The sequence below is a fragment of the Giraffa tippelskirchi genome, chromosome 4 (assembly GCF_054371585.1).
Source record: "Giraffa tippelskirchi isolate mGirTip1 chromosome 4, T2T-mGirTip1v1.2.pri, whole genome shotgun sequence".
NCBI classification, from domain to species: Eukaryota; Metazoa; Chordata; class Mammalia; order Artiodactyla; family Giraffidae; genus Giraffa; species Giraffa tippelskirchi.
The window spans coordinates 196,763,069-196,776,961 of record NC_137278.1 but is presented as its reverse complement, the minus strand read 5'-3'; the positions used below and the strand labels follow the sequence as shown (position 1 = coordinate 196,776,961).

The following is a 13,893-nucleotide window of genomic DNA, read 5'->3' as shown; positions in this document are numbered from 1 at the left end:
CCGCAAGCGGAGAAGGCGGTGCCCACGAGGCGTCTTCGACTTCCCCGCCCTCCACTCCGGGCGTGGGCCTTTGGCCTCGTGGAGTTCGGTTGGAAATACTGTACCCGGAAGCCGCCCCTTTCCCTCGAACACTGGCGCCAGAGCTGGGCCCTCTGCCTGACGTCGCCCCGAGATCAGGGGCCCCCACGCCTGTACGCGGATACCCTCTTCCTTGACCGCAGGACCCGCGCTGCCCCTCAGGTAAGGGTCCTCTCTGCCCAGGTTCCCGTCTTGGAGGTCGGGAGGAAGGCATCTCGTGTGCACATTTTACCCGCGCAAGTTAACAAAAAGACTGACTTGAGCCTTTCTGCAAGTCAACACCAAGGTGGCTCTTAGCTGTTACAACACTGTTCCAGCCCTGGTTCCACTTTTACAACACTGCGATGAAGATCCTTTCATTTTATGCCTGACATTTCTACAGCTTGGAGAAGCCTGCTTCTGCACGCTCGCGGAGCCAGGAGGCCACGGATCAAGTTGTGAACCGCTGGTGGCGGTGGGGGGTGGCGGCTGTGCACAGGGCACGGCGTCCTGCCCGGAACACGTGTACAGATGGGAGACTCCCTTCTTCCGTGGACTCTGATGATACAAGGAAACCCCTATTCTCCAGTTACACGTGTCCCAGGGCTCCCGTCACTCACTCACCCACCTGCACCTACACCCACACTGAACCAGAGCACTAAAATACAAGGAAACTTTTATTTTCAGTTTTCATCAAGAAATCTGCTGTGGTTTTTTTTTTTTTATGCTTTTGGTTCTTTTCCTTTTTTTTTTTTTCCACTTTATTTCATTCTAGCCGCTCAGGGGCTGGAGCCTCTGGGTTCCTGGTATTAAAAAGATGCCAACAGAGGTAGCTGTGTCTCGCCCAGGGGCCCGGCCCACTGTGAATACCCCCCAAAAAGGAGAAAAGAAAACACAAAATCAACCAACAAAATAAAACCGGAAGGAGAAAGAAATTCAGATCATTTTCTTCAAGCCTGGCGGGAACCCACAACAGTTCGTGTGTAACAGACTGGTGTTACAGTGGGGAGAAGCCAGGGCCCAGAAGGCCAGCCCGCCAGCTCCCTGCAGATGGCGCCGGCGCTACTGCTGCACGTCTCTCCAGCAGGAAGGGCACCACTGCCCCTCACTCCCTCCCCTCCCCCAGTGCTCTGGGGGGCTGTTCCTCTACAACTTAGAAGATGGGGCAGAAGGAAGGAGAGGGTCTCTCGGGCCCCCAGGGGAGAATCTGGGCAAGGGAAAGTGAGGAAGGTCACTGCTCAGCGGTGGAGGTGGTATTTTCCATCTGGGTCTTCACTGCTGCTGGGCTACCTATAGGAAGAAAAGGCCAAGGGAGTCAGAGTTCCAAGACCATAGCAACCCTCCAGATCCCAAGAGAACTCACTGGTAAGCCCACCCCGCTGCCCAGCCTGTAAAGCTAGGGACAGACAGCAAAGTTTCCAAGTTCCGGAATGGCTCTGTTGAACAGCTGGCCAGAGGAAAATGGTCCTATACCTGCTGTGGAGGTGGTTCAGGCGCCCGGTTTGCCAGGCGACTGAGAATATTACGCTCTGACATCTGTAGCCTCACAGCAACTGGGGGGATTCGGGCAATAGTGGCTGGGAGTCGAGTCACATCAGCTTTCATGTCACTCAGCAGTTCTTCTAGCTGTTTCAGAACTGCATGGGGAGAAAAAGAGGTGGTGAGCCATGGTGGTCAAGACCCAGGTCCGTTCTCCCATAGGGGGACCATCCCTTCCCCCCAGAACTTCTCAGTGACCGGAGTAACTGATGTGCTGGAATACTGTCATTTGTCACTGAGTCACCTGACCTGGCTCCACCACATATTTCTTATTCCTCATGTTCCAGTTCCAGCTGCCCATGATTCTATGATTTTAAAGTCACCTGTCCCTTGATATCTATTGTCTCTATTTCCTCCACTTCTTGACTAGTCATTCCTCATTTCCTTTTCTCATCTTTCCTCTTTTCTTTTGGAGCTCTCCCTTCTTCCTTTATAACAGCCTTCTTTCTGTCTTTTCACCCTCCACCCCCCTCATAGTATCTTTATCAGAAACTGAATGTTGAAAGGGGTCTAGAATTTGACAGGGTATTAAATCAACTGAAATTTACCTCTGAACTACCACAGATGAAACTACGTTATTCTGCTGTTTCCACCTCCAAGAACATGAATATATTCAAGAGTTAAGAAGCAAAGAACTACTGTCCTTGATTGCCTCTAAGATGTCAGCTGCCTGAGGAGGAAGGTGAGGATGCCCAGCATACCCTAAGCTCCCAGACAAAGGGACTGGAGAAAGGCTGGGGCTGGAGGAGTAACCGTGTACTGGGGAGGGGCAGAGAAGGCAAGAGGCCAGGTCGGCAGGAGGCAGGGGAGCCACTGGCTACCTTTGTGCAGGACTGCATTAGCTGGCTTGTTTCCTGCCATGGACTCCTTGGACAGGTGCTGATGACTCTCCGCCAGACACTCCACCTCAGCAAAGCGGGTGTTTAGGGCCATGGAAGGGTGAGAAGGGTCCTCTGACATGTTGAGGTAAGCTGCCCGACGCAACTGCTCCTCAATCACCAGGGCTTGTTCTAAGAGCTGGACAAGAGACAAAGAGGAGACGGCAATCAGACTGATGCTCACTCTGCTTCTGACGGGCCTCTCGGAACCTGTAAAGAACCTCACAGATGGATGCTCCCCCTATCTGGCAGTCCAACATTATACTATTGCCTTTTTTATCCCTCTTTGGAGGTCTGTGTTTTTAAAAGTTCTTCACCCTTTACTGATTCACCCTTATACAAAAATGATAAATATTCAATTTAGAACATAATGTATAAAGAATTCAGATCACAATTCCACCTCCAAAAGATACTGTTAATGTTAGAGGTTTTTCATTACATGTTTTTTACAAAATTGGATTCTATATATGTATTTATATTGCTTTCACTCAAAGTTACACAGTAAGTGAAGTTGCTTAGTCATGTCTGACTCTTTGTGACCCCATAGACTGTAGCCTACCAGGCTCCTCCGTCCATGGGATTTTCCAGACAAGGGTACTGGAGTGGGTTGCCATTTCCTTCTGCAGAGGATCTTCCCGACCCAGGGATCGAACCTGGGTCTCCCACATTGCAGGCAGATGCTTTACTGTCTAAGCCACCAAGGAAGACAAGTCTTACATAGTAAGACTCTTTATAAATAAAATATGACTTTAACCAGTTGCATGGCAGTCATCCTTTGGGTATAACTACCCTATCACTTTTCCTCTTTAAAAAATTATTCCTGTTGTTTCTCTTCTCACTTCCATATCTCATTCCCATTCCTTTCCTTCCTCAAATATGCAATCCTTTTAATATACCTACTTTTTGTGAGTTTTCGTGAAGACAGTATTGTTTCATGTGTTTTCTAATTTACAGAATGTTTTTCTTTACATTGTAAAATTCTTTTTCCCCCTTTCCCCACTACGTATCTTTTTAAAAGGTCCATTTATGTTATAGAAATGTATTTTGTCGCTTCTACCTGCTGCTGAATGCTGTGATGTGAATCCACATTTTACCTACCCACACACCCAGTGTCGAATATCTTTGGTTGCCTCCAGACCCCACCACCGAAACCCATATTGCAGCAAACACTTAACATGTTGCCTGATGGAGCTGTGTAAAAGGTCCTTTGAAACACATTTCAAGGGACAGAATGTTGATACTTGAGTTACGAGGCTTATTGTACTCAATGATCCTCTGGTTCTTAAAAAGAATGAATCCATTAGAGATCAAGAAAAAGGAGAGTATGAGAATAACAGACTGTTGTTTCTTCCACAAGACCTGCCTACATCAAGGTCTACTAGTTTATGCTCAAACAGACCAGACACCTACCTTCAACTTATATACCGTCTCCTTCACCAGCTCCCCTCCCTCTTGCCTCAAGCTATAAGCTTTCTCCAGAATCAGCATTCTCCCAAGAGCTCTCACCTCCTAGCATCAGCCAGCCCCTCTATGCAAATGGGGTGGTGCTTCTCAAACCTGTACCTCAGGCACCGAGTGTTCTGTTCCCACTTGTGCATGGCTGATCACTTTGATCCCACTTGTTGATGGTGCTGGGGTATTTACTTCTCAAAAACACCAATGGACTTGTCTAGACTGGAACTCACTCTTTTCTACAAACTGCTCGCTCTCCTCACTTCTCTGATCTGCCGATGATAATTTAACTTTCTCAGCAACTTCGACTCAAAACCTCAGTTAAGAGTCTCTCTCTTTTGTATATCAAATCCAGTCAAGTAACTCAGGGGTCAGGAATCTGGGCCACTACCCATTTGTGGATGACCCAAGAACTAAGAATGGGTTTTTGGCTTTTAAATGGTTGGAAAAAAATCAAAGTAATAGTTTATAACACTTCATATAAATTATATGAAGTTCATATTTTAGTGTCGATAAATAAAAGTTTTCCTGGAACACATTCATACTTACCGGTTTATCACATATGGCTGCTTGCACACCACTACAGGGTTTGTCTTACAAAGGAACCTGAAATACTCTGGCCCCTTAACAGAAAAACCCTGCTAACCCCACAGTACATCAGTCAAAAACCCTGCTACCCTGCTAACGCCACAGTACATCAGTCAATCCTAAAACTTTGTCAAGCGTTTCATTTCCTTTCTCTCATCCTTTCCCACAGCCAGTGTAAGAGTTGAGCCCTCACTACCTCATGAGTATAGAGTAGTTCTGTAATCTCATGAAATATTGTATTTGTTTCCCTTGGTCGTATCAAAACCCTTCACAAACCCTCAGTAGCTACCCATGAACTGTAAGGTGAAGTCAGGCCTCCAGCCTTACCTCTCTCTCTCCAGCCTACCTCCTACCACCACCAACACGAGTGTGTTCTATACCCCACCTGGACTATTTGCTGTTTCCAACACCCTACCTAAAGCTCTACAGCTCGTATACCCAACCTAACCCTTTTGATCATCAGGCCTCCTGTTTCTATCTATCCAACAGTCTCTGTTACTTCATCCCAGGGGATTTCTCTGGTGGCCCAATGCTTACAACTCCGCTTCCCAAGGCAAGGGGCGCAGGTTATGTCCCTGGTTATAGAACTACGATCCCACATGCCTCCTGGCCAAACGACCAAAACATAAAACAAGCAATATCGTAACAAACTCAGTAAGACTTTGAAGCATTTGTGAGCACTCCCCACCTTCCCCCTGGAGAACTTCTTTATGGATTTAGCAGTCTCCCTCACAACACTTAGACTGACATGCACTTGACCACACATTTGCCGCTACTTTAAACTGAAAGCTTGAGAACAGGAACCAAGCCTGTCCCGGTGCCACTTGTTACTTGGCACACGATGCTGGAAGGCTCACTGGTATGCATTCCTCATTCCCCAATTATACTTAGCTTGAGATTCACGTGCCTTGTCTTCATTTTGATGTCTGCAAAAGGTGCCCTCAATACGATTTGCTGCATTCCTGACAAAGATGTCCCTTCAGTCCTGGGCGTATTAGCCCAAGCATTTCTAAAAATGGAGCTCTACATCTCTGCATCTCCCCACCCCTCATCCGCAGACTCAGGAAAAAGTATGACCAGTCCCCTGACAGCCCCGCCTCCTTTCAGCCAATTCAATCACTGTGTCTTTCCTGAACACTCCAACCTGCAGAGGTCCCCCAGCACACCCATGGTGCTGGTCTCTGTCATTTGTCAGGCAGTCATCTTCAGCCCTTAAGTAACTGCTTACTTTTCAAGTCTGTGTGTCTTGATCTCTAAGACACTTGGGAGCAAAGCCATTCACAGGATACACAGTTAAGTGCCCAGGAAAACATAATATACAATATGGCTGAATGACCAGACTTCCTCTGCAGTCCCTTCTGCACTCTAAAGGCCGTCCCATCAAGCCTGTATTCCTCCCATTCCTGCTCACCTTGAACCTTCGGGCTAGAAACTTATTCTTGATCTCTAAGAAATTGCCACGGTTCATTTCCCCCTTGAAAGGTTCGTTGAGGATAGCATAGCGTGGGTCATTCTGGATGTCCTGCCAACGGGCGTAGCCATGGCTGTTGGAAAATTAATCGCTCAGGAAAAACGAAACAAGGGAAAGTAAGCACGTCCAACTGGGAGACCATCAGATATCCCACCAGAACCTTGGCTTGGACTCAAGCAAAGGATACTTTATGATGCCAGCCAGTAGCCAGTAGTCATGGCGTCGGTGCCAGATCTCGTAAGTCTTCTTGGTGACGGTGGCTGCCCGCTCCTCATTCTGCCACAGGGAGTGCAACTCTGAAGAGAGGTATGGGGAAGGGGGGAGAAACACAAAGGCAGACACCACTGAGGATTCAGCTACTTACTCCTGACCCCAGATACCAACTTACTGGGCCTTTGGCTTTCTAACAGGGACCCCAGAGGAGTGTACTGTAGGCCTGGCATTCCCTCTAGGAGAGGTAAAGTCTCTGTACCTTGGTTTCTGACAAGAACCCTAATTTCACCTTGAATCTTCCCAGTGGGCCCCTTTTTCATACCAGTAAAACCACCATCTGCGATGTTGAACATGAAACGCTGTTTAACATTTTTCTTCTGCTTCTCATCATTCAGGTCCTTGGGGGTCTCTCCATTCTGAAGCATCACCTCTTTTTTCTCTTCTTCCTCTTTCTTCTCTTCTACAGAACAGGCAGAAGAGAAATGTCAGCTCTAGACAGAAGACAGCACCATGGCCCTTACCCGTACATACAGCACCATGTGCTACGAGACCACCCATCTACCTCCATGTAAGTGTTTTGTTTTGTTTTTTTTAATATATAAAAATATTTATTTGGCTGCGCTGTGTCTTAGCTGCAGCATGTGAGCTTTAGTTCTCTTACCAGGGATCGAACCTGGGCCCCCTGCATTGGGAGACCAGAGTCTCAACCACTGGACCACCAGGGAAGTCCCCACACATAACTGTTTCTTAAACCCACAGAAAAGTGCCACCAGCCCACTGACCGTTACAGGAAGGGACGGGGGAGTCTTTTAGCTTGGGATAAAATGATTGTATCAGTATGGATGGGGAGCCTATGGGTGGAGGGGTGTCTGGGAGACAAAGTCCTTCCGTTCAGCTATAGAGTCCTTTTACAGCACGGTCGGCTTCTCCAAACACCCACCTTTGTCTTCCACCACAATGGGAGTCAGATCAACTGCTGACTTCTCCTCTACCTTCTCCACATCAGCATTACCTGGGGGGGACAGATGGCATTGAGAACATACCTAAATAAGAGTGCTCCCCACCTCTGTTAGACCTGAAATAGTCCTAAACCTGAATCTTAATGATACAAGTCATAAAAGATCACCTGAGGGAGGAAAAAGCCCACAGTTAAACTCAGGGGTCAGAGAATCTTCTGTGTCAGTTCCTCTGGACTGCCTCCTGCTGGGCTACAAGTCCAAGTCCTTTGGTTCGCAGCGTCTGCAGGGCATGCAGATGGACATACCTTTGGGATCCGTCTCCATTGCTTCCTCTGTTCTCTCCTTGACCTCTGCCTTTTCCACTTTCTCTTCTCCCTCAGGAGGCTCCACTGGGACCTTCTCCTCCTCTGAGGCAGGGGCAGGGGGCTGTGTACACTTCAAAGGAAAGAAGACAGAGGTTGAAGCAGACGGGCCAGCCCCCCAGAGGAAGAATGGGCCGATCCCACTGCCTCCAGTGTGGTGTCTGTCACCCTCTCACCTCAACGGCAGCCTCAGGGGGTGTGGACTTCACCTCCTTCTCTGCCTCTGCACTCTCTTCTTCTTTGAGATTATTTTCCTCTACTTTTATCCCATCCTCTGCAGACCAACAACAGACATTAATTAAGAAGGTCCCAGATCACAGAGAAGGTCATGCCTTCTCTATCTGTCTCATCTTAAAACTGTCCTCTCGTGCCTTTAAGAGCCAGCCCTATTCTCAGGACGGCCCTCCTAAACTGAGAGGGAGCTTGCTGTGCGTCCTGCCGGAGTCCCCTGAGAACTGAGCACAGGGGAGCAGAAAAACCACAGGCCAGGACAAGAAGAGGACAGAAGACACAGAAGAGTCCAGGAGCACTCACCAGCAGGCGGGGCAGGAGCTGGAGTATTGGGCTGTGTGTCCCCAGGAGTGGAGGGGGTAGGAGTCTTCGGGGACGGTGATCCTGGCTGGGACATCTTCTTATTTTCCTCTACTTCTGCGAGTTCAGGCATGCTCCAGCGCCCATTAACATGTTCAAACTCCTGAACCTGCAGCAATGGGACAAGAGGTTGAAGACCCAAGTCCCAACTAGGCTCCTTCCTTGCTGGCCCTCCAGCTCCCACTAGAAGCCCTGGATCACAGAGGGAGGCTCACGGCTCACCTTCTTGCGAATCAAGGACATAACACCAATCCGAGTAAGGACATGCTGGCGAGACAGGCCTTCTCGAGGGACGCCATCAGCAAAGGTCTCGGCCCCATCTGCTCCTGGCTCACATAAATGCCGCATAAAAAGCGAGACATAAGCCCTGTGGTAAAGAAACAGAGAAATGGGTTAAAGAGCAGCCAGCTCCCAGACCAGACTCCTTCCCACCCGCGGGGTGGTCAGGCCTCATCCCGGAGATGACTGTGGCTCCACATGAGGTAAAGCCCGCCACGGCGCTGAGAGCTGGTCTCCAGACCCTGTCCTGTGCCCCGGGTCCTCTTCCGGGGAAGCAGGGAACAAAAAGCCCTATTCCTAGCAGCTGCACTTTCAGCTTCAGCAGGAGACACAGACTGCCTCCTGGCACAGCGGGCTCCCGTGTGCAGAAAAACCCAGACTCAGAGGCCTTGCTCTACAGTGCTCACCCAAGCACTCGACTTACTTGAACTCTTTCTCCGATTTGCCTCGCAGATCCCTCACGAGCCACTGGGTGGTGAAAGCATCCTGAGGGGGCATCCCATAGCGCATAATTGCATTAAGAAAGGCTTTTCGCTGACGAGCATTAAAACCAAGAACCTGGAGGCAGAAGGAGCCCAGTGAGAGGGAGGCGACCCAACTCCCCCAAGACCTGACAGCCGCTCACACCCACCCTGCCCTAGGACCGAGCGGTACTCACTTCAATATTCCCACCAACACGGGCCAACAGAGGAGGCAATGGCTTATCTTTATCATTCCGCAGGCCCTTGCGACTGGGCCTGCGGGGAGCTACAAGAAGAAAAGGATGCGTGAGTGACGCTGATCGAGATGTTAGACAAAGCAACGGGTAAAAATCCAACAGAAAGGCATGGACCTCACCTTCTGAACGTTCGTCAAAGTCTTCATCACCTTCCTCTGAGGCCACCGAATAATCGGACTGGTTGTCGGACTGGTCGTCCTGCCAATCTGGAGGGAGAGAGGGCAGATGAGCGGGGCCCACTGCTCTAGTGGAACGGCCCATGGGTGGGGGGCGGGGCCGGCCACACACACCTCGGTCCTCCTGCGAGCCATCATTGTAGTTGACCTGTTTACGAATTCTTTTTCCTTTGCCCAGGTTTCGGGCCAGATCTTCTTGCTGCTGCTCATAATGGTGCCGCAGCAATTTCTCCCAGTAGTCGGGATCCACACTTTCTTCCTGTTTTATGATCTCCCGTTCCACCTCCTCTTCCTCCTGGGGCAGAGGGAGGGCCAGGACTCAGGGCTGCTGCTCCCCCAGCTACCCTTCGTCCTCACAGTTCCCACTCTGTTAGCTGCTGTTCATGACTTGACTCTGAAATACTTAGTGTGCCTGCTTGAACCTAAGAACTTGAAAGAAATTTAACTGACAGGACAAACTGTTATCACAAGACAGAGGATGAAGAGAGACAGCATGCATTCTTTTAACCCCTTTTACTGACACACAAACAGTTGGGAGACGGTAAAATGTAGGAAAGAGATTAGAGCCTTAGCAAGGAGAAGCTTCTGAAATACTGCAGAAGATTCTTCCAAGCAATAAAGTAGAAGGGCCATAAGCCCTTTCTGTTCTTCATAAACTTCATAGAAGTTTACCAACTGTGAAAAAAAAATTACATATCCTCTTATATCCCCATAATGTTTATGCTCCTCTAAAAGTCGTTACTTTTTCAGATAGTTTAGGACCACCAGTTCCAAATCCTTTACATTAGAATTAAGCTCTTAACAGCATTGATATAAGAAACCTACATATCCACCATTGCTGCTGCTACTGCTGCTGCTGAGTCGCTTCAGTCGTGTCCGACTCTGTGCGACCCCATAGACGGCAGCCCACCAGGCTCCGCCGTCCCTGGGATTCTCCAGGCAAGAACACTGGAGTGGGTTGCCATTTCCTTCTCCAGTGCATGAAAGGGAAAAGCGAAAGTGAAGTCACTCAGTCATGTCTGACTCTTAGCGACCCCATGGACTGCAGCCCACCAGGCTCCTCCGTCCATGGGATTCTCCAGGCAAAAGTACTGGAGTGGGGTGCCATTGCCTTCTCCGGTATCCACCATTAGGGAACCTGAATAAATTATGGGGGGATGAAATGGATGAAGAGAGTCAAAAGGTATAAATTTAAGTCATGGTGATATTATATATAGCATGGAAACTCTAGTTAATACCATACTGCATATTTGAAAGTTGCTATTCTAATGAAAGAGCAGTTCTTAAAAGTTCTCATCACAAGAAAAAAAAAAGTTAATACTATATATATGGTGACAGAACTAAATTTACTGGGGTGACATCTTGCAATATATACAAATCATTATGATTTGATACAATATATCAAATCACATCATACACCTTTTAATATAATAGTGTTTTATATTATATCTCTAAGTAAATACATTATGGTACTTTCAAACGGTGACGTATTATGCAGCAAAAAGGGGGGGTGAGGGAGAAGTTCCTTCTGTACTGACTGAGATGAAATAAATCTTCCAAGATCAGGCAGACAAACGTGAGGTGCAGAACATCACGGAGAAGAAGCCACTTTCCTTATACAGCAACATGGATGCAACTAGAGATGATCATAGTCAGAAACAAACAAATACCATTATCACTTACACACGGAATCTGCAAGTATGACACATACCTATCTATGAAACAGAATCATGGACCTAGAGAACAGACGGGTAGTTGCCAAGGGGAAGGGGCTGGAGTGGGAGGTTGGGATTAGCAGATGTAAGCTTTCATATACAAAACGGATAAACAACAAGGTCCTACTGTATAGCACAAAGAACTATATATAATATCCTATGATAACATAATGGACAAGAATATATATAAAGAAAATGTGTATATATACATATATATAAATATAAAAGTATAACTGACTCACTTTGCTGCCCAGCAGAAATATTCACAGCATTGTAAATCAACTATTCTTCCCATTTTTGTGTGTTTGTGTGGTGTGTTTTAACACACCAGAAGTTTACTTCTTATTCCTACAATGTCCATTACAGATCTGGGGGAGTCTCCAGGACAGATACCCCTCTCCAGTGTGGGGGCCTCAGCGTTGCAGACTGCTCTGACCGCATGCTCCTCTCCTGGATATGCTCACACCACAGAGGAGGAAGACAGCACTAGAGAGTCCTACACCAACAAATAAATGCTTCAGCCACAAAGTGAGGCTTCTGCAACAACCCACTGCTCAAAAGTATCTCAGGACCCTGTCTAACCACAAGGAGCAGAAAAGAATAACCACTCCCTTCTTTTTTTGGCTGTGCCATGTGGCTTATAGGATCCCAGTTCCCTGATCAAAGACTGAACCTGGGCCCTGAGTAGTGAAAGCGTGGAGTCCTAACCACTGGATCGCCAGGAAACCCCCTTCTTACTGTTCACTAGGATCCAAACAAACCCCATGTCTCCTTGTCCACTGTTATACCTCACTTAGAAGAGGACCTGGGGACTTCCCTGTGGAACAATACTTCAACTTTAGAAAAAACTACTTTCCTTAAAAGGAAAAGGAAAAAAGGCGTTTCTGTGTATATACACATCTATATATATGCATACACGTATATATGGATATATATGTGATTTATATGCACATAAACTAGTTTGTAAAATAAAAATCACTTATCCCCAGCAAGGGTGCTAGGTAGCCAAAGGACTGGGGTGGGGAAGAGATACTTCTATGGCTTCTGAATTTTGAATCAGGAGCCTTACAGCTGACCCCTGAACAACACAGGTTTGAACTACATGAGTCCACTTACACACAGATATTTCTCAACAGTGAATACTACAGTACCACACAGTCCACAACTGAATCTGCAGATGTAGGAGCTATACATATGGAGGGCTGTAGTATTCAAAAAATAAAATTTTATGCAGCCACCTAGAGGGCCATCATCAGGAAAGGTTAACAGTGGGAGGGAGAGTACCAGCCCTCCCTTGCAGCCACTCAGCACTTTCTGCCCTGGGTCCCTCCCACATGCGGACCACCCTGACAGCAGGGCAGTTTTGACCAAAGACTACTAGGCTGCAGACCAGTCAGTCAGACTTTTCAGCCACAAGTACACAACACTGAGGTTAAGATATACATCAGAAAAACAACAAGAGGAATGATTCAGAGTTGGAAGGATGAGAATAGATGGCAAAGACCAACAGAAACATCAGTCAATTCAAAGAACCTTGACCTGGATGGCTCGAAGGGGAGCAGAAGGGAAAGAATTTTTTTTAATTCCATACCCTATTATTATATTGGGGGGAAAATATTACAGAGTCCACACATTCATAACTGAGTATTCTTTGTTTTCTATTTTAAAAGACCCAGAACACAGAAGGGAAAAAGGAAAAACAATTGTTTCAAAAAGTACAGGAAGACAGGCTAAGTATATATCACATCTCCTACCTTTTCTCTGGAGAGATTTGGGCTAGCAATCCAAAGTCTATTTATAGAGCTAATAAAATACATATGAGAAAATAAAGTGAGAGTCTGATAAAGTAGTTAATATAAATGTTTTGAGTGTGAAATGTGGCCAGTCACGTCCAAGAAGTGAATGTGATTTGCTCATACTTACAGAATTTCTTTTCAAAGAGGTGAAAAAATAATCACTGTACTAATTTGCCTACAGATGTTTTCCTCTTGTCTCAAATACCATCGTGGTCTCAACTCCAACTTTTGGACCAATCACCAAGCACCGCACCGCATTGGACTCATACTCACCCCCATTTCTTCTTCTCGCACCACATACTGGGCCACTTTGAATGAGCTCAAATATTCATTCATGCCCTGTAGCTCCGTGTCTTCAGTCTCATCCTGGTTCCGGTCCAGCAGTCGTTCAATGGCTTTATCGTCATAGTGGATGACACTGCTGTCTTCTCCCTCTTTGTTGTCTCCTCCTATGAAGAATTAGGGGTCCACACCCCCAGTTAGCATCAGCAGCTGCAGTGGAGAAAGCTAGCCCCACAGACCGAAGGTCTGAGTCCCAAGACCCTCGGGATTAAAGATGCCCTTTAGAGCAGCCACACCCCACACCAACACAAGTTCCTGACCAGCTCACCTCCATCTGTGGCCTCATCTTTGAACAGCTCCTCGGTGCCAAACTTGAGGATATCATCAAGCTCCTGTTTGGACATGGATCCAGTCTTGGAGCCCAGCCCAGGCCGAACAACTAGATGCGTCAGCATCATCTTTTTCTTGGCCACCTGCGTGATGCGCTCTTCCACAGACGCACGGGTCACAAACCGATAAATCATCACCTTCTTATTTTGCCCAATACGGTGAGCTCTGCTAAAGGCCTGGCGTGGGGTACAAAATGAAGACAAAAACTGAAGTAACCGTGTTTTTTTGCCCTGACTTTCACATAGTAAGCCAAACCCAGCATGAGGCTGGAGCTGCAGCTTGCCTCACACAACTTCCTTTTGCACCACTGCTCCCAGACACCACCCTCTACCGTGTTACCCAAAATAGGATCAGAGCTAACCCCAAAGTCTCCAGCTTACAATAAGGTAAAAGGCATTTAAAAAGAATCTATTGTTTTCCCCTGAAG

General features: G+C 47.4%; 1 protein-coding gene, 1 long non-coding RNA gene and 1 other non-coding gene across 18 annotated transcripts in view; 1 reads left to right on the top strand and 2 right to left on the bottom strand.

The window, feature by feature from the left end:
• Nucleotides 1-8: 8 nt before the first annotated feature.
• LOC145544838 (uncharacterized) lies at nucleotides 9-3,233 on the top strand. The gene is made up of 3 exons (XR_014081663.1): nucleotides 9-240; nucleotides 2,161-2,278; nucleotides 2,599-3,233. It is a non-coding gene; the product is annotated as an uncharacterized LOC145544838 (long non-coding RNA).
• Nucleotides 717-13,893, bottom strand: part of CHD4 (chromodomain helicase DNA binding protein 4) — a 31,572-nt gene continuing 18,395 nt past the window's right edge. For 4 of the 16 annotated variants that reach the window (XM_081588150.1, XM_081588158.1, XM_081588154.1 and 1 more), the window contains exons 24-40: nucleotides 13,405-13,642; nucleotides 13,068-13,243; nucleotides 9,398-9,578; nucleotides 9,227-9,313; nucleotides 9,048-9,136; nucleotides 8,814-8,947; nucleotides 8,333-8,477; nucleotides 8,054-8,219; nucleotides 7,696-7,793; nucleotides 7,463-7,592; nucleotides 7,139-7,210; nucleotides 6,521-6,658; nucleotides 6,173-6,281; nucleotides 5,926-6,058; nucleotides 2,415-2,613; nucleotides 1,531-1,694; nucleotides 717-1,347 (exon numbers count right to left, since the gene is read on the bottom strand). In XM_081588150.1, coding sequence (XP_081444276.1) covers nucleotides 1,330-1,347; nucleotides 1,531-1,694; nucleotides 2,415-2,613; nucleotides 5,926-6,058; nucleotides 6,173-6,281; nucleotides 6,521-6,658; nucleotides 7,139-7,210; nucleotides 7,463-7,592; nucleotides 7,696-7,793; nucleotides 8,054-8,219; nucleotides 8,333-8,477; nucleotides 8,814-8,947; nucleotides 9,048-9,136; nucleotides 9,227-9,313; nucleotides 9,398-9,578; nucleotides 13,068-13,243; nucleotides 13,405-13,642 — 2,277 coding nt within the window. In that variant the 3' untranslated portion in view covers nucleotides 717-1,329. The remainder of the gene's footprint in view (nucleotides 1,348-1,530; nucleotides 1,695-2,414; nucleotides 2,614-5,925; nucleotides 6,059-6,172; nucleotides 6,282-6,520; nucleotides 6,659-7,138; nucleotides 7,211-7,462; nucleotides 7,593-7,695; nucleotides 7,794-8,053; nucleotides 8,220-8,332; nucleotides 8,478-8,813; nucleotides 8,948-9,047; nucleotides 9,137-9,226; nucleotides 9,314-9,397; nucleotides 9,579-13,067; nucleotides 13,244-13,404; nucleotides 13,643-13,893) is intronic. The other 12 variants (XM_081588151.1, XM_081588159.1, XM_081588155.1 and 9 more) reach the window with 3 other exon arrangements.
• LOC145504117 (small Cajal body-specific RNA 11) lies at nucleotides 7,876-8,013 on the bottom strand. Its single transcript, XR_014052099.1, has one exon.